Here is a 22,298-nt window from a genome sequence, read left to right as displayed (position 1 = left end):
AATAGAAAAGGAAAAGCCAGTGGTGGCATCTCTTCCCACCATACTAAAGTTAACAAAAAGCCCCCTGGCCATGTTTACCAAGAAAACAGTAACCAGTGGTGTTAATTGTCTTAAGTTCCTCTGTGCCGTAGGTTCTTGGAATCGCCCAACTTTTGATTAACTGAGAATTATCATTTAGGATATAGAAAAATCACAACTCTATATCACAAATATAAGAATAATCTTTTACTTTTTTTAAACAGTATGGACAAAAAACTTTGATGATTCAAATACCAAGATAACCTATTTATTTGTTTTTAACATGAATATTCTGGTTTGACTCTAACAACTCAAATAAGTAAATTTAATATACTGCTCACAAAAAATAGAGGATATTTCAAAATGAATATGAAGTGATAAAAAAAGCATTTGATTTTTTTATTAAACAAGAACATCAAAAAGGCAAGCTACAAGTCAAAGAAAGTTGTTCAATTATGCAAATGAGATGCAAACCAACTTTTATTTCATTGGTGGAAATGCACCATACAAAAGGCTGACAGTACTGGAGTATCTGCACGTTCTCTGATCTCCTAATTTTTGTGAACAGTTGTGTTTTTTTTATATTAATTTTACTAGAGTGATATCAATAAATCAGGGTACATATGTTCAAAGAAAACATGTCCAGGTTATGTTGTCAATCAATTATGTTGCATACCCATCATCCAAAGTCAGATTGTCCTCCATCACCTTCTATCTAGTTTTCTTTGTGCCCCTCCCCCTCCCCCTTACCCTCTTCCCCCTCCCCCGTAACAACCACACTCTTGTTAATGTCTCTTAGTCTCGTTTTTATGTCCCACCTATGTATGGAATAATGCAGTTCTTGTTTTTTTCTGATTTACTTATTTCACTTCGTATAATGTTATCAAGATCCGACCATTTTGTTGTAAATGATCTGATGTCATCATTTCTTATGGCTGAGTAGTATTCCATAGTGTATATGTGCCACATCTTCTTTATCCAGTCTTCTATTGAAGGGCTTTTTGGTTGTTTCCATGTCTTGGCCACTGTGAACAATGCTGCAATGAACATGGGGCTGCATGTGTCTTTACATATCAATATTTCTGAGTTTTAGGGGTATATACCCAGTAGAGGGATTGCTGGGTCATAAGGTAGTTCTATTTTCAGTTTTTTGAGGAACCACCATACTTTCTTCCATAATGGTTGTACTACTTTATAGTCCCACCAACAGTGAATGAGGGTTCCTTTTCCTGCACAACCTCTCTAACATTTGCTATTACCTGTCTTGTTAATAATAGCTAATCTAACAGGTGTGAAGTGGTATCTCATTGCAGTTTGATTTACATTTCCCTAATACCTAATGAAGATGAGCATCTTTTCATATATCTGTTGGCCATTTGTATTTCTTCCTGGGAGAAGTGTCTGTTCATGTCCTCTTCCCATTTTTTTTATTGGATTGTTTGTTTGTTTGTTGTTGAGTTTTATGAGTTCTTTGTATATTTTGGATATGAGGCCCTTATCTGAGCTGTTGTTTGAAAATATCATTTCCCATTTAGTGGGCTGTCTGTTTATTTTGTTGTCAGTTTCTCTTGCTCAGCAAAAACTTCTTAGTCTGATGTAGTTCCATTCACTTATTTTTGCCTTCACTTCCCTTGCCTTTGGAGTCAAATTCATAAAATGCTCTTTAAAACCAAGGTCCATGAGTTTAGAACCTATGTCTTCTTCTATGTACTTTATTGTTTCAGGTCTTATATTTAGGTCTTTGATCCATTTTGAATTAATTTTAGTACAAGGGAACAAACTGTAGTCGAGTTTCATTCTTTTGCATGTGGCTTTCCAGTTTTCCCAGCACCATTTATTGAAGAGGCTTTCTTTTCTCCATTGTGTGTTGTTGGCCCCTTTATCAAAAATTATTTGACCATATATATGTGGTTTTATTTCTGGACTTTCTATTCTGTTCCATTGGTCTGAGTGTCTATTTTTCTGCCAATCCAATGCTGTTTTGATTGTCGTGGCTCTATAATATAGTTTGAAGTCAGGTATTGTAATGCCCCCAGCTTCATTCTTTTTCCTTAGGATTGCTTTGGCTATTCGGGGTTTTTTATAGTTTTATATAAATCTGATAATTTTTTGTTCCATTTCTTTAAAAATGTAGTTGGAATTTTGATGGGAATTGCATTAAATTTGTATATTGCTTTGGGTAATATGGCCATCTTGATTATATTTACTTTTTCTATCCAAGAACAAAGAATATTCTTCCATCTCATTGTATCTTTTTCGATTTCCCTTAACAATGCTTTGTAGTTTTAATTATATAGGTCCTTTACAGTCTTTGTTATGTTTATTCCTAGGTATTTTTTTTGTTGTTGCAATCGTGAAGGGGATTATTTTTTTTGAGTTCGTTCTCAAATGTTTCATTGTTGGCATATAGAAAGTCTATGGATTTTTGTATGTTAATTTTGTATCCTGCGACCTTACTGTATTGGCTTATTGTTTCTAGTAGTCTTTTTGTAGATTCTTTGGGGTTTTCGATGTATAGGATCATGTCATCTGCAAAAAGTGATACCTTTACTTCTTCTTTTCCGATATGGATGCCTTTTATTTCTTTGTCTTGTCTGATTGCTCTGGCTAGAACCTCTAGCACCACATTAAATAAGAGTGGAGAGAGTGGACAACCCTGTCTTGTTCCTGATTTAAGGGGGAAAGCCTTCAGTTTTGTGCCATTTAATATGATGTTAGCTGATGGTTTATCATAGTTATTTTTTTTAGCCATATGTAAATACAATTTAAAAACTTATGAGAAACCAAGACAAGACAAACAGAATTTTATGATGAAAGGAAGGAACTGTTCAGGAAAGCAATTGCTAGGCAATATTCTCAATATTTAGTGATTTTTGTGGCTATTTAAATATGAATTTTATTTTTAAGAATGCTCAAAATTATCTGTTATAGGTCTTCTCATATGCAAACTATCTGAACCTAAAAATTATGAGGAATCAAAAGTTGTTTTGATCTTTGTTTTTTCTTTGTTTATTGTATATACTATAATAAAGTGAATAGGTCATTTAAAATAAATTGTGTGCTTTTAATCAATCATTTAAGTAACATTCTGACAAAAATTGTCTACTTTGCATAAGCATATTATTTTCTCTTAAGGATAATACTGAAATACATATAACTATAAATTTATATATATATAATTTATGAATGTAATATATGCACAGTGATTGGAAACTGTTTCTAACTATATCCAATTGCATGTCATGTGCACATAATTCAGCAGAAGTGTTAACTATTTAATTAAAATTCACCTGTTCCTCCTCCATCTTGAAACAGTGTCCCATAGGTCAATTACCTATCTGTTCAGAGCTTACCTGTCTCACTTCCAATCAAAGGCTGATTTGCAAAATGCTTGACAAAATCCTTCACAGATGAGAATTCATTAAATCCAAATTTAAATGAATATCCAGTATATTCAACATGAAAGTGTTTGACAGAGTCTTTGGCTCTAAAAGAGAAAAAGAAATTAATGTTATTTAATAAATGTATATCATTTTTGAAGGACTATATAGTATAGTAACCTTAGGTATTAATGTCACCATTAACCCCTCTAAAAACGGAGAATTATGACACAATCATTGAAACCAATGCCTTTTTTTTTCTTTGAGAAAGAGAGAGGAGGAAAGAGAGAAAGGGAAAGGGGAATGGAGAGAGAGAGAAACACCAACTCGTTCCATTGGTTGTGCACTCATTGATTGCTTCTCATATGGTCTGCATCCTCAGGATCGAGTAGGTGAGCTGGTGCTCTGGGATGATGCTCTAGTCACTGTGCCACTGGCCAGGCCCACTGACATTTTTTAAAAGATGTTTATTGTACTGATTTTAGAGAGAGAGAGAGAGAGAGAAAGGAAGGGAGAGACAAGAACATCCATCTGCTCCTGTATATGCCCTGACCAGGGATCAAACCCACAACCTCCGTGTTTTGGGACAATGATCCAAACCAAGTGAGCTATCTGGCTAGGGCCCCACTGACATTTTTAAAGCACACTTTCTTTTAGGGAAGTTAAGAGACAATTCTTCCTGTGCATTCTGTGACTTGTCCAAAAAGTCCTTGAACATTAACTTCCTTATGGAGTATGAGTTTAAGAAGGGCAGGGAAGAGAGATGATGGAAATGGCAGGCCACATCTCCCCCACATTCTCCTCTGTCTTCAGCCCTCCTCCTTTATTTGTTTGGGAGTCAGTCTGAATTCTGCTTCTTTCACTTAATTAGTTACGTAAGCCCAGCCCTTTTTCTCCCATGCCTGTTCCACTGCCTACTGACTAAAATATCGAATTCCCTACATTATCATTTTGCGCCTTATTTTTGGAATGAGGCGGAGCATTAAAGAAATTATATGTAATATATATTTTTTTATATTTTACTTGAAGCCCACTATTCCTTTCCTCTCTGTGCAAGGTGTGCTCTAACTTTTACATGCATCAGAAATCAGAACCACCGGGAGGCCTTGTTAAACCTGATTTCTGGCCCTTACTTTCTGAATTCCGCATTCAGTAGGGCCAGCACGGGGCCTGAGAATCTGCCTTCTTACCATAGACTCAGGTGACACTACTGGTCTTGGGAACACACCTTGAGAATTGCTGCTCCAGTCCAGCCAGACCTACAGTTCTCTTAGGAGTTTCCACTTTGTCCCTTAGCTCATACAGTTCCCTTCAACTGCAACTTCTCCTTTGTTTATTGAGTACAACACAATTTACCACTTCAGATTTCAGTCTTTTTATCAGTCAAGCAAGAGGTTTGATTAAACAATTCATAAAGTCTTTCTGCATCTGTTAGATTTACCTGCCAATGGAAGGAGCAAGAATGTTTTTCACAGTCTCACCATTTAGGGCTTGGAATTCTTGGATCTGCGGGTCTACCAGGAACCAGGAGGATTCTGTTATCTGGCTACTTGAGTGCGATGATAAAGTCAGTGTAAGAGATGGAACCATGTTGGATTCATAGAGTTATTAAGCATCCTACCTCACGGAGAGAGAGTAGAGCCCAGTCCTTTCATTGCTGTCCCTCAGAAGGTAGCTACCGTCACATCCATTTGAGAGGAGAAGAGCCTCGGCCGCGTGGCGTGTAAGGTTGCCATGATACCACCTAGGAAGGAAAGAACAGTGTTTTCGCTCGGGCAGACCACGGCATGACTCTTCTTTCACTGGCTGTCCCTCTCAGAGATCACCTCAGCAATATTCCCCACACAGGTAGCCTAGAGAGCAAGCTTTCCGCCAAAACATCAGGACAAGGAAATCACTGGGTTTGGCTAGAGTGGGGAAGAGAGAGAGTGGGCTACTAGCAAAGTGTTATGGGTTGAATTGTGTTCTGAAAATTCATACGTTGAACCCCTAACTTCCAGAACCTCAGAATGTGGCCTTATTTGTAGATAAGGTCTGAAGCAAATTATGAGGTCATTAGCAAGGCCCCCAATCAATATGACTGATGTCCTCTTGTTTAAAGGGGTCACTGGAGACAGACTTGCAAATAGGGAGAGTGCCATGTAAAAGTGAAGATGACCATCTATTATACAAGCCAAGGAGGCAGGGCTGGAAAAGATCCCTCCTGTGCAGCCCCAGAAGGAACCAACTCCACTGACACCTTGATTTCAGGCTTCTACCCTCCAGAACTGGGAGATAATAAATTTCTTCTGTTTAAGCCACTCGTTTTGTGGTAGCCCTAGCAGACAAATGCTCAAAATCACTTTGTAAACTTCGTAAATTTTTTTAAAGTTTAAGTAAAAAAAAAACTGTAAGAATAGTCCTTGGCCATTTTTTTCTTTTTCACTTGTTTTCTCTCTCAGTCTTTCATGCAAGTGTGGTACCACCTTTTGCAGTGTGGAAAGCCACTGAGCTATTGCTAGTGCCCATTGTCATGAGTGAAATGAAGTTCAGTGCAAGGAATTCAGATGTTTTATATGAGATGCAAGCCCCAAGAAATACTGTTTCAAACTGACAAATATCTGAAGAGCTGGGGAAATCCCAAGGAGATTCAAATTGATTTCTGGGTTAAAAAAAAAAAAAAAGGTTTAGAAAAGGTAACATATATTTATGGTAGAAGAAAAACAATTCCAAATACTTTTCAAAAGAAGTCACAGTAAGAAGAAAGCTTTCTTTCTCACCCTTAATCCTCAGCCCCCCATTCTTTTCCCTGGAGGACACCAATGGTAACCATGTTCCTGTGTTTCCACCCAAGAGATATCCTATGTATTGGGCAAATAAGTTTGTGAAATCTGTATTTTTGGGATTTGCTCACTTTTATTGTTAAAGATGGCCGCTGCTCATGGGATGATGCTCCCACATGATACAGCTTATTACTTTTCTGCTCAGGAAGGGGCTTGGTTATGCTAATGTGTGTTGGAAGAGGGATTTTAGTGCTGAAAAGTTTCAAGAAGAAGGAAAAAGGAGGAGCTAGGAGGCCATTTTTGGAGGAGACCACATTGTTGCAGAATGCAGGCAGCCAAGATGGAAACGTGCAGATGGGAACCAGGGGGGACTGAGTGAGCTGGTGGGGGCCTTTAATTCTAGGGAAACTCGGATGTGTCAGTAGCTCTGTGAGTGCTGAGTGAGTGGGTTTTGGAGCCCAGTGTGTTTGTGTGCACTTGCCTGCTGAGTGCAAGCTAGAATAAAAGATATGGCCCACACGTTCTTGGCTCTGCAGTTTCATTATGATCTATTTGAATCTAATGCACCTGCCTAGTGGCTGTGACAGAGGCCATGACTACTGGCCATACACTATGCATCTAGAGCAACAATTTTCATCTGATGTGCCCAATAATTTTTATTTTTGTTTTGTGTATGTATATATTTTAGAGTTTAAGGTGAGAGTTTATTAGTATAGCACTGAGACAGAGAGTGGCACTTTCACAGGCAGAGCAGCCTACAAGAATTATTAAAACATGCAATACCTGACTATTTAGTCAGGGCAGTGACCTCTTTTCTCTTAGATTGTCAAAAAAAAATGACAACAGCCGACATAATGTCTGGTGTGAATGCCCTGATTTGAACCATAAATATATAAGTCATATAATAGAATTGCATCTTACTGGTCACATCAGATAAGCTTGCATCTGATTGGTTAATTCTTTGTATAGAAATGCTTACAAGTACCGGCACCTGAATTATTAAAAAGTCACTTCAGAGCAAAAATGGTTAAGTAATGACTATTATTATTATTGTAAATGAATAAAAATTATACCTATTTTTTGTCAATTCAGTAAAAAATATATTTTTCAGTGTGACACAGTATTTTTGTAATTAGTTTATGTATGCTATGATATGATAAAGGTTGAAATTGTTGATCTAGAAGCATTCCGATATGTGCCCCCTCCCAATTCCATAGAAATAGAGCAGTTTAGCATACTCTTTTCACCTGGTTCTTACTCCCTTAGTGGCTTGGTGGAGATAGTCCATGGTGGTGATTAGGATTGTGGCCTCTGGAGTTGGTTTGTCTGAGTCCCTATCCAGGTGATAACTCTTACTAGTTATACAAGTTGCATAACCAATCTGAGCCTCAGTTTTCTCAACTCTAAAATAGGATAAATAATAGTCATACCTATGGGTTAGTTCTCAGCACATTAACATACATAAAATGGTCAAAACATCCCTGGCAAACAGCAAAACTTGATACTCATCAATTGTTAGCATGAAGCCATTGAGATCCACAAAGTCAAAACTTGTGATATATCCTTTGTGCTGTGATTTTCTTATTGCTCAAATATAATTTTTATTACTTTCAATTTATTTCAGATAACAGAAAGCTAGGTACCAAAGACAATTGCTACTGCAGAGAATCCACAGCCTAGGGCAATAGAGAGGATGGGGACGTGGGAAACTACGCAAATAATGTCAACAATGTCAGTAGATGAAGGGCTGTTAATGAGCTGTGTATAGTGTACAAGAATTTCCAGGAAGAGCCTGGATCTGGGCCTGAGGGATCCTGTTGTCACGAGTCACACTGACGTCCACTGTGACATCTTCATGGCCTAAATTTTAGCCTGATAAGAAAAACTAAACGTAAAACTGTCTGTGAAAGGAAGTTTCTAAATCTACATTTCCTAATGTGCATTTCTTTGGCATATTCCTTCTTTGGGCAGAGATGCCTCTATCCTGCACTAGAAATATATATATTTGCTAGCTAAAAGCAATTGCAAGGAAAAACATTTTATAAGAAAAGTCATTGAGTTATTTACCCACAAAACAGCTTCATTTGCCCTTGCCAGATAGCTCAGTTGGCTAGAGCATCTTCCCTGATATGCAAAGGTTGCGGGTTCTATCCCCAGTCAGGGTACATACAAAAACAGGTCAATGATTCTGTCTGTCTATCTCTAAAATCAATCAGTAAATTTTTAAAAAAGGGCTTATTCATTAAACTGATTCACAGATAAGCTCAAATCTTCTCATTACAAAATGCTTTCAAAGGACAATTGGAACTTGAAACTAATACAATGTTGTATGTTGATTATACTTGAATTTTAAAAAAGACAATTGGAGAAATTAAAAGTGAAGCTATAAAAATATTTCAGGTTTGGCTACAGCCAAAATTCTAATTATTTTGATAGCTAAAATCTCTACAAATTCAAAAGTTTTTAAATACCTTTTGCAAATAATGAACATTTTAGAAAAGACCAATAGATCTTATATTTGAAACAATAAGACTGGATCAACAAAATTCTAAAACATAAAGGATTTGAATAATGCTTTGGATTCTTTTCAATGAGATCTGAAGGAAGTCTGAGTTTAAAGACTTTACAGAATTCTTTTGGTAATTACAACTTGATAGCAGTTTTTGCCAAGAAATTTTTAGGGTAATGTCTTCAATATTAACTATATAACATAAATACATTTTAAAAAATGAATATAAAGCAAAAAGAATCTCACTGTGCTCCAGTTTGGAGCATCTTGTGAATGTTAATTTCTGGGTGGCATCTCTTAGATTTTATGGAGTCCAGGGCCTGGGCAAACCTAACATAGATAGCCACCTATGTATACTTCATGGTGTCTAAGGGGTAATGAGGAGCCTCATTCCCCAAATAGCTCTTCCATAGATGCCTAAACTTCCTCTTTTAATTGTGTTAAGCATTTCTTTCCTAGAAACTTAGGGTGAGCATACTATTTTCCAGGGAAGTGACTGTAGATCCAAATAACATTACATATCTTTTGTAGGAATATGCCCTTCTGTGTCCATGAAGAACTAAATGTTAACAATGCAGGAGATTGAACTTGGTAGTTTCCTCATAATCAACCTTCTCTACCTCCTGTCATTCAGCTTTATAAATCTTCATTTATTAAGCTTCAAATCTGCGCAAAGCATTGCACAAGGCATTGATATTGGGCAGGTCAAAAGGACAAAAATGGAAAAACCTTAGGCTGGGTTCCAGGAGACTATCGATCTAGTCAAGAGAATGAGACAAATACTTTGCAAGCTGAATAGTAGAGAATGAAGCACCCAACGGAGGTTTCAAGAAGAAAAATCAATACCATTCCTGAATTAAGCTAACATTGAAGTAGGCCTTGAAGGACATGTAAGTTATTTTCTGAGGTGTGTATAATATTTTCTAATTATAAAGTATATGTAGTAAAAATTAAAATATATACAGATACAGAAGAGAAAGTGAAAGTCTTTCACACAAGAGGAATTGTGTGTTTTAAGTAAACAATCTCAGTATTAATCAGAAATGCAAATTAAAATGTGCCACTTTCTTTATCCACTGGATTGACCACAGTTGAAAAGTACTGACTATTAGAGAATTTGGGGACTGTGGATATTGTCGTCTACGGTTTGGAGGGGTGTAAGTTGGAGAGGAATTCAGCACACCTAGCGTAACTAACACACACAGGTGACCAGCAATTCCACTTCTCATGTCTGCCTAGTGGAAGGCTCACACTTAAATAGAAGGAAATGAACACAGGTGTTTCTTGCAGACTGTTTGTGGGAGTAAAAATTTGGAGCATTGTAAATATCCAGTAATAGTGAGATGACAAAGTTGAGTGCTCATGAGATGAGAATATGTAAAAAGTTAACCAAATGTGTTTGAAAAGGTGTGAGAACATTTTTGGTTGTCAAATGATGAGGACAGGGGATTGGGTGCTACTTATACTTGGTGAGGAGGGTGCCAGGAGTGCTCAGCATCTTACAAAGAATGATGCAGCTCTGAATGACCAAGAACTGTTCCACGCAGAACGCCCACTGCACCCTTACTGAGAAACTCCTGAGCGTGTTGTTATATACACACATACAGTAAAAGTTGGTAGATCCCCAAACCTACTAAGTTAGAGGAATTAGTAGCAGGTACAGAATGATACCACTTAGTTGTATAAAACCATGCCCTTTTCCCCCAAAACTATACAACACATATATGTGTACATATAAAGATATGTAAACATATAAAATAAAAGTAGACACTAAACTCGTGAGTATGATTTCCTTAATGGAAGGAACCAGGACTGAGGGTGTTGCTAAAGAAAACTTTAGCTTGATCAAATTTTTCTAATTTGTTTTATTCTAATGAAAAAATAGATTAATATATTTATTTGGTAACTAAAATTTGAAAATAAAAGAGTCTATTTCTTAATCCAACCTCCCGAGATAACCTTATTAATAATTTGTTAATACTTTTTAATTTGTTCAACTACTTTTTATTAAATGTTGTAATTAACTGAGCACTTGGGTGCAGGGTAGGGTGGGATGGAAAGGAATAACCAGAGCAAAGGCCTAGAAGGAAGAGAAGGTCCGGCATGCAGAGGATCAGAGCAGAGCGCTGCAGGGCGGTGGGAGTGATTCAGCGTGAGCAGCGAAGGGCTGGGTCAGGAGTGGTGAGATGAAACCAGGAGGAGACCGATGCTGTGTTGTACTCGGCACTCAATATCTACAGGTCCTTGCTGCTGTCACACAGGCTGTATTTAATGGGCTTTCTGTGGCTTAATATGCACATCCAACAGCTCATTACATAGAGTTCTAATTGCATGGACCTAAATTTCCTGTATTTGAAGCTGTCTTTAAAAATTTTTTATTTTTATTTTGTTATTCTGATTTTTAGGGAGAAGAGTCAGATTTTAAGAGACTTGAAGCTTGTAAAATTTGGAAGTCACATTAATATTTAAGATAAAATAACAAAAAATAAGGAAATAATTACTAGAATGAGGAATCACAAAAGTTACAAATGAATATTACAAGCATCACAAATCTTAGAAAAATGTCATTTTTATTTGTTAACACGCTCCTATACTTTAAAACATTTTTATTTTTTAGATTTTTATTTATTCATTTTAAATAGGAGAAAGAGAGAGAGATAAAGAAGGAGGAGCAGGAAGTATCAACTCCCATATGTGCCTTGACCAGGCAAGCCTGGGGTTTTGAACCCCCGACCTCAATGTTCCACGTCAATGTTTTATCCACTGGACCACCACAGGTCAGGCTCTCCTATACCTTTTCCCTCTGTATTTTTGGCTGTATTGTCTTTGATTATTTTTTCATATAATAATAATTTTATACTATAATTTTCTACAGAGAGAATGAAACAGTATTTCAGTCTCCCACCTAGAATAATTTTGAAGATTGTTGATAGTATAGAAAAGTTATTTTCAACTTTATTGGTAGTGAAGTTTTTAAGATAGTTGGAAAATGTGGGGGCTTCCATCAAATTTATTTCAAATATAAGCTGTAAGATTCCAGGGCATTTAAAATGTTCATGTATAAGGGTGAAGAGAATTAAATACTCTTCAAGGTGACATTTATTAACTACATGCACCAGGAGGGACCTTGAGGCTTAAACTTCATTGGCTTCAGAGTAAACTCATCTCTTGTGATTATAAAAATTGTATATGATTTTAAATTTTTATTTACTGATTTTAGAGAGAGAAAGCAAGAGAGAGAGAAAAAAAACATCAATTTGTTCCATTTATTTATGCATTCATCAGTTGATTCTTTTTCTTTAGATTTTTATTTATTCATTCTAGAGAGGAGAGAGAAAAGGGGGAAGGAACAGGAAGCATCATCACCCATATGTTTTGACCAGACAAGCCCAGGGTTTTGAACCAGCAACCTCAGCATCCCAGGTCAACACTTTATCCACTGTGCCACCACAGGTCAGGCCTCATCAGTTGATTCTTGGATGTGCTCTGACCAGGATTCAAACCTACAACTTTAGTGTATCTAACCAACTGAGCAACCTGGCCAGAGCTAGAACTGTTTTTTTAATTAAACAATAAAAATGTTTAACTTAATAATTAAAAATCACATATAATCTCCCATTGCAACCATCAGTTTGGTTTATAATTCTTCCAATTTTATGTATAGAGTATGAATAAAATCTAAACCCTAACATGACCCCCACCCAATCTTTGTCTACATATTGCTAATGAAAAAAAGCTCACAATTTTATAGGTAAACTCATTCCATGCTTCCATGTTGACGACAGGGAACTCTTGCCTGTGTTGAATTGCTGTTTCCTGCTTTCAACAGATGGTCCAAGAGCTACTTTTTGGTGTTGTGCTTAAACTTTAAAAAAAAATGACCATTTATTAGCCCTGGTCAGTTGGCTCAGTGGTAGAGCGTCGTTGGACTTCTGGCGTGCAGAAGTCCTGGGTTCGATTCCTGGCCAGGGCACACAGGAGAAGCGCCCATCTGCTTCTCCACCCCTCCCCCTCTCCTTCCTCTCTGTCTCTCTCTTCCCCTCCAGCAGCCAGGGCTCCATTGGAGCAGGGTTGGCCCGGGCGCTGAGGATGGCTCTGTGGCCTCTGCCTCAGGCACTGGAATGGCTCTGGTTGCAGCAGAGCGAAGCCCCAGGTGGGCAGAGCATTGCCTCCTGGTGAGCATGCCGGGTGGATCCAGGTCGGGCGCATGCAGGAGTCTGTCTGACTGCCTCCCTGTTTCCAACTTCAGAAAAGTATAAAAAAAAATTAAAAAATGACCATTTAAACAAATAGTTAAAAGCATTCAGAATATATTTCTTCTCTTATTATCATCTTCAACTTCTCCTTTTCTGACAGTCTTTCAGTACCTTTAGGACCCAGGGACCTTATCACCCAGAAACCTTATCTCCTTTGACTACTTTCCAAATTCTTATAGTCAGCTTAATGCCAAGGTCTGACATGCAAAACAGAGCATCACAGATCTCCCTTCTTCTAGCTGCTGGTTCTCATTAAGGAAACCCCAAGATTGCATTAGTTTCTTGACAGTTGCATCATGCTGCTGATTCACACTAAACCTACTGTTGATTAAATCTTCTAAGTAAGTCATTTTCTTTTTTTTTTTTTTTTTTAAGAGAGAGGAGGGGAGGCAAAGACAGACTCCTGCATACATCTGGACCAGGATCCACCTGGCAAACCCACTAGGAGGTGATGCTCTGCCCATCTGGGGCATTGCTCCATTGCTCAGCAACCAAGCTCTCTTTAGCGCCTAAGGAAGAGGCATGGAGCCATCCTCAGTGCCCAGGGCCAACTCTCTCCGATCAAGCCATGGCTGCAGGAGAGGAAGCAAGAGAGAGAGAGAGAAAGAGGCGAGAGGAAGAGGGGTGGAGAAGCAGATGGGTGCTTCTCCTGTGTGCCTTCACTGGGAATCAAACCTGGACATTCACATCCACACACCAGGAAGTTGAAGAAGAAAACCTTTTACTACTGAGAAATGCAAAGTGAAAAGGGATGCTAAAAAGCAGCTAACTTAGATCTGAACATCCATGCAGTGTCAGTGAGAATTCTGGGGAGAAGGGATGATGCCTTTGTCACCAGTCATTTCCTCAGTTAATCTATCCATTCCAATGACTTTTACTTATTAGCACTGTGACCCACGTGAGTAGCAACCTGTTTTCTCTCATTTGTTAGAGTGACTAATAATAATACTTAGTAAAAAAACCCTCTTATTTTCATATGTTGGAACATAGTCTTTTATAAACTTTTAATGTGATTCTTTAACCTTTGCAGAAAAAATAGGATTCAAGGTTTGTTAATTATATATATAACATATGAATATGCCAGACATTGTGCCAGCTGCTGAGAATAGTTTAGAATAAAGTTCATTTTCCTAAAACTTAAAAGAAAAAGTTTGGGGCTTCATTTTTCCTGAAGAACTGAAAAAAGGCAAGGCACTACTGTTTATTCCAATACAGTCAAACAATGTTGTATTCTTTGAAAGCCCACACATTGTTATTATTTTGTCTCAAGGCTAATAGAGGCTGCAGAGTAGTTTCTAAGCTATATTTGTATTGGGTCTTTGAGATGATCAAAACCAGCAGTTGACCTCAAAGGAAACAGCAGCATTATCCCTTCCATGATACAGTAACAAATTAGGAAACACCCACCCACTAAGGAATTTTCATAGCTGTGTCTCAACAACATACAGGAAATAAGCTCAACAACAGAGAAAAAAGACAAACTAGATCCAGAAAACTGGTTCCCAAATTCAGCCTCTTCTCTCTTTCTTGTGTCCTTTCATGCTGGAACCTGCAGGGAAGTTGGCTCAGCATATTGGAACCTTCATAAATTCTTATCCCATTGAATTTTACTGTCTTAATTTGCTGACAGAGGTTTATATCTCATTTTTGCATTGTCCTTTAAAGGAGATGCTTTTATATATTTTGAATTGGCCAATGGTATAAAATACATTCATTCTGTATTTATTTCTCTTTCCATATATATATATATATAAACACACACACAGCAATACATACAAACATACACAAAAAGTAAAAAAAAATGTTAAAGGAAACACCAGTATTTGACATCCTATTTACTATTTTTTCTTTTTATTTATTTTTACCAATATTGATTGTGACTCACTAAATTGACTTTAAGAGCACTAATGGGTTGTACCTGGTGTTTGAAAACAATGCCAAGCCTTGCTACTCAGTGCCTTTTTTTTTTTTTTTTTAAGTGAGAGGAGGTGAGATAATGAGGCAAACTTCCACATCGCTGGAAATGGGATCCACCTGGCAACCCTGTCTGGGGCCGATACTTGAATCAATGGAGCTATCCTCAGAGCCCAGGGCTGATTGACGCTCAAACCAATTAAGCCACAGGATGCAAGAGGGAAAGAGAGAGAGAAAGGGAAGAGAAAAGGGGGGAGAAGCAGGTGGTCATTTCTCCTGTGTGTTCTGACTGGGAATCCAACCCAGGATGTTTATACGCCGGGCTGACACTCTATCTACTGATCCAACCAACCAGGGCCCTGAAGTCTTGTGAGAAACATTTTCGGGCTCCCTACTCCTGCTGAGTTATAATCTCTATCAACAGACTCATGTGATTGATATGCAGTTTAGATTTTGAGAATCACAGAGAAGAACTCTTGGTCCTAAAAATTTAATTCATTTCAGCAACCCTGATGGTCTGACTTCACAGTATGTGGCTTCTAAAGAGAAGGACAAAGAAGACAAAGCAAAGTACTCCGTGGCTTTACAGCACCAATGGGGAGGGAAAAAGAAGGATTTGCAGGCCAGTATTGTCAGAAAGTGCTCCAGTAACTGCCATTTTAGTGAAATGAACAGTAAATAGTACAGAAGGGGACTTCACAGGAGGCTGGGATGCTCAGAGAGAGCTTCATGGAGGAGGAAGATCAGGAGTTGGAGCTAGCTGGGACAGAAGGTCTACACTGAGAAGTGATGCAAAATGAAGCTAGAAGAGCAAAAGGCAGAGAAAGAAATCTTTCATATTAACACATGACCCATGAATCTGTTTAGATTATGTATTTATTGGTGGAAATATTTCTTAGTAACCCATATCTACAGATTATTAATATATCCAATGACATTTTTCTCCTTCCTGGCAAAGAGAAGTAACAGAACTTAGACTCCATCTCATTAGAATTATGATGAGACATATGTTTTGAAATGTAAAGACATACATTGTAACCCAAAGCAATGGTAAAACCCTTGATTGTATGAAAGCAGCTAAAAGGCCCTGGAGTTGAACAGCCAACAAACACACTCTTCTCTAGAGAGTTTCTATTTTTTCTTCATTTTCAAAACTAGTCTCACTTTTGAATGACACTGACACACTTTCTGAATTCTCTAGACCAAAGATGACAAATGCGTAGCATATGATGCCCCTCTTTTTTCTAAGGCCATGGAAAAGGCTCATTGATCTATCTTCTCTATTGCTAAGCCTATCCATGGCCTCGGAGTCCTTCTGAACAGAGTAGAGATTGACCGTAAAATGAATCTATTAGACAATCTTATTCTAAACAATCTTAACTTGGGTTACTCTACCTCTACCACTTGAATCATTTCATGGGATTGCTTAGTTGCTGATTTACTTCATGTTCATTTATTTATACGGTTGGTGCTAAGTTCTTTCATTTAGTGAAACAGAAAGTATTTGACCCTTTATACCTTCAGAAATCATGGTTTAAGATAGAGAAATGTCTTATTTGATTCAAGAGCTATCCATGCTGCAGTTTGCATTATAGTCAGGTGGTGACCTATCTAAGACAAGATGGTACTGTCCATATATGAACTTGCATATTCACAAATGTGGGTTTATCTTTCCATTGATGACAGTGATCCAAATACAGAGAACCAAGCAAAGGCTTTGCATAGAGTTCTGAAAGCTCTAATGAGGCCTTAGCTAGGCATAGTATGATCATAGGAGAGGTTCAAAGACTGACTCACCACAGTCTTTCCAATATGGGGTTTCTGTGATGGAACTGGCTTGTCTGTTGCTTTTCATGTTGCCATTATAAATTTGCCTGTGCTCATAGCAGAGCTAAATGGTGAGGTTAGTGCTCCAGGCTTTAAGAAGCACACCTAAGTGATGACAGAGGCAGAATATGTGAGTATCTGGTCAAACAATGAACTAAGGGTGAGTCCTAAGGTTTTGTTTTCTGGTGGGAGTCAAGGCTCAGGAAACAGGACTAAAAGGAAGAAGAGAATTCTGTGGGAGTTGGAGACCATGTCAAACCTGTTCTTCAAGGAGTCTAAGGAATGAAGCAAGAAATTCTGAAAGGTAGAAACACAGAGATAAAGAGACTCAGAGATTCAGAGACACAGACTGGCACAAAGAGTCAGAGACACAAAAGTTAAGAACTATAGGCAGAGCTAGAAAGACAGAGACCAAATCTTGGAGACAGAGAAAAGCACACCAGCTCACATAGATAGTCCTACAGAACAGTGATGTAGGAACACAAATACGATCCAAACAGAGTGTTCCAAAAGACAGAGACAGAAGCCAAAGAAAGAGAAAGACACAGACGCACAAAGAGAGACCCAAAGAGCCTGACTCGGTGGTGGATCAATACACTCAGGTTTGTCAGAGACTGGGAGAGACTGGAGGGAGGGCTGGAAAATTGTACCTCATTCCAGCAGAGGTCCATTGGTCCAGTCCCCAGGTCAGCCTGCATGGTGCAGGAATGGCTGCAAGACCAAAAGGACATCACTGCTCCCCCAGTGGTTAGGGCCAGGGAACGTTTGATTTGGACTGCTATCCAAAGCTCAAAGACTGACTAGAAAACATATGTTGTGGATAAGAACTTGAGGATGATGAGAACAGTATTTTTCAACTGCTAGTTCATGGATTGGTTCACTAGAAATTTCTGCCGGTCTACAAAAGGGTTAACCACCCTGATGTCTGAGGATTATAGACCCAATAATCTTGTTTTGGGTCAAATTCATTTATGTTTAGGATGATTTTTGCCTTAGTGGTCCCTGAAATGATACTCTTATTTTCACTGGTTCCCAAGGGTACAAAGGTTGAAAACCAGTGGACTGGAATGCCCGCACAGAAATCCAAAACAAGATGTTCTCTCAGGGGTGCTCATCTCTGAGTAGACTCAAGCTCGATTCTGCACTTACTCCGGGTACCTTGCAAGTGTATCTTGTAAAAGGCTGCTTCAAGGTCATTGTCATTGACAACTCTGGGCAGATGCAGGAGACAGAGTGGGCTACTGTCAGGAACCTATAGCTAGAGGAAAGAGCTCCAAACTTTGGGGGATGTAAAAAGATCCCAGACAGTCCCTTGTTTTATTAGTTATCTCTTTTCTATTTTATTGTTTAGATGATGCCTCTAAACAACATCATTTTGTCCCTCCAACAAAAACTTCTGGATATAAGGAAACTGAGTGAGTCTAAGGGTAATAAACCAAAATTCATTTTCAGTGTTGATGTGGTACAAGTCTGAATTCAGAGACCTTGAGTTCTGGTTTTGATTTTGACTCAACTTGGGGCAATCCAAACACTTAGACACCTGCTCTTTGTCAAGTGGTAGGCTTGGAAGAAGCAAAGACGAATAACCTACAACCCTCCTCCTAAGGATCTCACTGTCAAAGGATGCTCACTGGGTTCAGCCTCCAGCAGGAGGATTTAGTGCCTTAGTATTGGCATCTTCAAAATAATTCTAAAGTTATTTGGAGAATCAACCTAAAAGATAGACTCTTGTGTTGAGTCAGAACCCTTAGGAGTGATCATATGAGATCCAGGCAATTTTAGAAATATGTACTGATAAAGCAAACAAAGAACAAATTAGAAGACATTATGACATTAGGGTTTCCAACATTTCTTTAATGTCATTTTGAAAAACCATACAAAGGCATTCAACAACCATACAATAACATTCTTATTTGCATGCAAATCACTTATTGTGCTTAGCTCAATGGAATTACCAGTGTCCACACCTGTTACTTCCTTGCTATTCCCAGGTCATCACTTTAGTTTTTTATTCACCAATCTGTAAACTCCCTCACTAATTAGTTTTCTTGGCTCTGAACCCATTGCCACCCATCATACTAAACTATCAGATTAATTTGCCTAAAACAAAACATGATGACCAAGTAAGTCCACATTTGTATAAATATTCAATAACATCATATTGTCAAATGGATTTAAAGCAAAATCCAAACTCCTAATCTGTTTAAGGCTTCCTGGAATTGGGAGTAATTGAAATATCTAAACTTTAATATAGCAATCCAGGTTGGTCCAGAAAAACCAGATCCAGAACCTGCTTAGAGACAGAGTAAGAAGCAGATGATGGAAAAATATCCTACCAGAAAGCAAGAACAAAATTATATATAGTATGGCCACAGTTGAAGTTGAACAATATGTCATTTTGGTTCATGGTACTGGCAACTTTTTTTGGTACTGTATTTCCAAGTTTTTCAATAATTAATACAGTCTATTATTTTTAACTGTTTTTTTATGAATGATTTTAGATATGCAGACAAGTAGACATAATAGATAATACCTCCATTTAAACAATACCCACTGTTCAGGACTAATACTTTTTAACCTTTTGTCCTATTTTATTTATATACTTTTAAATGACTGTATTTTTAAGCAATAAAGAAGGCCTAAGAACAGAGAGTGGCACAGGTACTTCTGAGCAGGGAGTCGGGAAACGTGACCACAGGGAGCTGGGAGGTGAGCCAGCATGTAGCTCAGACTCTGCTACGTGACCATGGTTGGTTTCAGACAGGCCCACACCAGGGAGGAGGAGCCAGAAGTGTGTGGGCTCAAAACAGAAATTTATTCTCTAGGGGAGTTAATGGGAGCAAGAAATTAACTCAACTTTAAAAAGAAAGGTGAGGGTATGGTAATGACACTAGAAACTAGAAAAAGAAAGCCAGGTGGAAGTTTTCTCTAGAACACGGTAGAAGGAAGGAACTCTGAGAGGTAAAGACCAGAACCACACTGATTGCATGCCCATTAACTGCTGGGTCCAGAGACTGAGCAGGTCTGAATCCATGTAGGCTTTTTATATTTTCTGAATATTCATGTGTTTCGCCACTTTTACCACTTCACTCATGCCATTTTATCATTCGAAAATGTCTTCTTTTCTAACTTCAATTGACAAAAATCCTACCAGTTCCAAGGCCATCTTCTCCACATCCAGTGGTCTCCTTCCTGCCTTCCCTGTGAGATATGCTTTACCTGGACACTGCATGGCGCTTGGCCCACTCGACCCTGCACTCTCTAACTGTATGTGCATGTGCATTCTCTGCCTTCTGTACTGGAAACTCCTTGTGGGGACAGACGTTGTTTCTTAATTCAGCATCCCTATCCTTGCATATAATGTCATCAACAACAGATGGAGCAATGACTCAATGGAAAAGTGAATGAATAAAACAAAGTGACCCCACTCAGTGTGGAGAACCTGTGTGGACAGATTCCCACACGTAAGTAGAAGGAAGTCACCATCGCCCATAGAGGAACAGAAAACACAACAACTGAAGAGGAAATTTGCTTGAGTCAAAGAGAGATCAAGCTGTACACTAGTTACATATTCTCGTGCGGCCACAAGAGACTCACCTTCCTTTTTTAGACTTCAAGATTACAGAATTGTGCACAGAAGAGGAACAAGCGTTATTGCTCTATTTGGTATCACAGGTTTGTAAACAGGTTCCTTTAAAGCTTTGACTTTTTTATATTTCTCTTAGCTTTGTCAATTTATCTAAACCCCCAAAATAAAATCTACACAAAATTTAACAGTTTTTATTAATCAGAATATTAACTTGGTTTTGTCATGTGCATGTACGCATATTATGTGATTATATGAAAGAATAATTAATGTCCTGTAATAATAAAATTTGTTGGTTGTAGTAATCACAGAAGTTTTCTATTTATTTAAGTTCATAGTAGCACTAATATAATATATATAGTGCTAGTATAAGAAGAAAGAAGTTTGATGAAAATTAAGAAGTCGCATTAGTGGACAGGCATATGAACTCTGGAGCAAAACTGGATTGGAAGGGTTTTGAGCATGTAAACTTGAGCGTGTGATCAAAGCCCTGTCCTTCACTTTTCTCATTTATAAATGGGAATGACATTAGTGATGGTACCTATCTATAGTGACGTGTGTGTTTAATAAGTCATCATTACTAGCTGCTATGGTTAGAACAGGGGTCGGGAATCTTTTTGGCTGAGAGAGTCATGAACGCCACATATTTTAAAATGTAATTCCGTGAGAGCCATATAAAGACCCGTGTACGTTAGGCATTATGCAATAAAAATTTGGTGTTGTCCTGGAGGACAGCTGTGATTAGCTCCAGCCACTCGCAACCATGAACATGAGCAGTGGGAAATGAATGGATTGTAATACCTGAGAATGTTTTATATTTTTACTGTTATTATTTTTTTGTAAAAGATTTGTCTGCGAGCCAGAGGCAGCCATCAAAAGAGCCATATCTGGCTCACGAGCCATAGGTTCCTGACCCCTGGGTTAGAACATACACATTCTTGGATCAGTGGCAAGAGCACCCTTCTTGGGGTAATCTCTTAGGCATGTCACTCAGCTGTACTGCTTATGAGTTTGGTGATCTGGACAGTCCTCTTAACTTATTTGCAGTCACCCTCTGCATCTATGAAATGAGGATAATCATAGATATTTAAAGTGTATCAGGAGGTTAAATGACATAATGGATGTGAATGGTATGGTACAGGCACAGAGTAGGCGGTTAGGAAAAAAAGACTGTCGTACAAGAGAGCATCCTAGATTGGTAGAATATACCTGGGCTTGCGACCCAGATTCACTGGACATCAAGCAGCCTGATTTCTCTGCTAATGGGTCTCTTCACATATAACATTGGAATACCAATACCTTTTAAAGACCAGAGCTATGTGTGCTAGATGTCTGTCCCATAATAACTTATTTGGGATGTTATCATTTTTTCCTTAGGTGAGCAAATCATCGCCTGAGAGCCAGTTCCTGCCAAAGCACATGCTTCTGTATGGACTGAAAGCCATGAATGATTTATTTTTTTTTTTTTTTTATTATTTTTTTCTGAAATGAAAAGCGAGGAGGCAGACAGACAGACTCCCTCATACATTTGACCAGGATCCACCCAGCATGCCTACCAGGGGGCGATGTTCTGCCCATCTGGGGCCTTGCTCCATTGCAACCGGAGCCATTCTAGCACCTGAGGCAGAGCCCTGGAGCCCTTCTCGGTGTCTGAGCCAACTTTGCTCCAATGGAGCCTTGGCTGCGGGAGGGGAAGAGAGAGACAGAGAGGAAGGAGAGGGGGAGGGGTGGAGAAGCAGATGGGCTTTTCTCCTGTGTGCCCTGGACAGGAATAGAACCCGGGACTTCCACACGCTGGGCCAACGTTCTACTGCTGAGCCAACCAGCCAGGGCCTGTTTGTTTTTATTTTATTTCATTTTTTAAATTAATTAATTAATTAATTAATTTGGTTTTGTTTTTAAATGTTTGGGAAGGAAAAAAAAGAATGTTTTGTGACTCATAAAATTATATAAAATTCAAATTTCAGTGTTCAAACATAATATTGTGTTTGAACACCGTCATGGTCATTGTTTCTGTTAACTCTGGTTATTCTTCTATCTACCAAC

General features: G+C 38.3%; 1 protein-coding gene across 2 annotated transcripts in view; it reads right to left on the bottom strand.

Annotated features, from left to right (window-relative positions):
* DAPP1 (dual adaptor of phosphotyrosine and 3-phosphoinositides 1) overlaps positions 1 to 22,298 on the bottom strand; it is a 74,230-nt gene that overhangs the window by 47,834 nt on the left and 4,098 nt on the right. Inside the window, exons 2-3 of one of the 2 annotated variants that reach the window (XM_066384717.1) lie at positions 5,020 to 5,142; positions 3,372 to 3,505 (exon numbers count right to left, since the gene is read on the bottom strand). In XM_066384717.1, coding sequence (XP_066240814.1) covers positions 3,372 to 3,505; positions 5,020 to 5,142 — 257 coding nt within the window. The remainder of the gene's footprint in view (positions 1 to 3,371; positions 3,506 to 5,019; positions 5,143 to 22,298) is intronic. The other variant, XM_066384719.1, reaches the window with a different exon arrangement.

This window comes from Saccopteryx leptura, chromosome 5 (genome assembly GCF_036850995.1).
Source record: "Saccopteryx leptura isolate mSacLep1 chromosome 5, mSacLep1_pri_phased_curated, whole genome shotgun sequence".
Classification (NCBI taxonomy): Eukaryota; Metazoa; Chordata; class Mammalia; order Chiroptera; family Emballonuridae; genus Saccopteryx; species Saccopteryx leptura.
The sequence above is the reverse complement of the archived record's forward strand: the minus strand, read 5'-3'. Positions and strand labels throughout refer to the sequence as shown.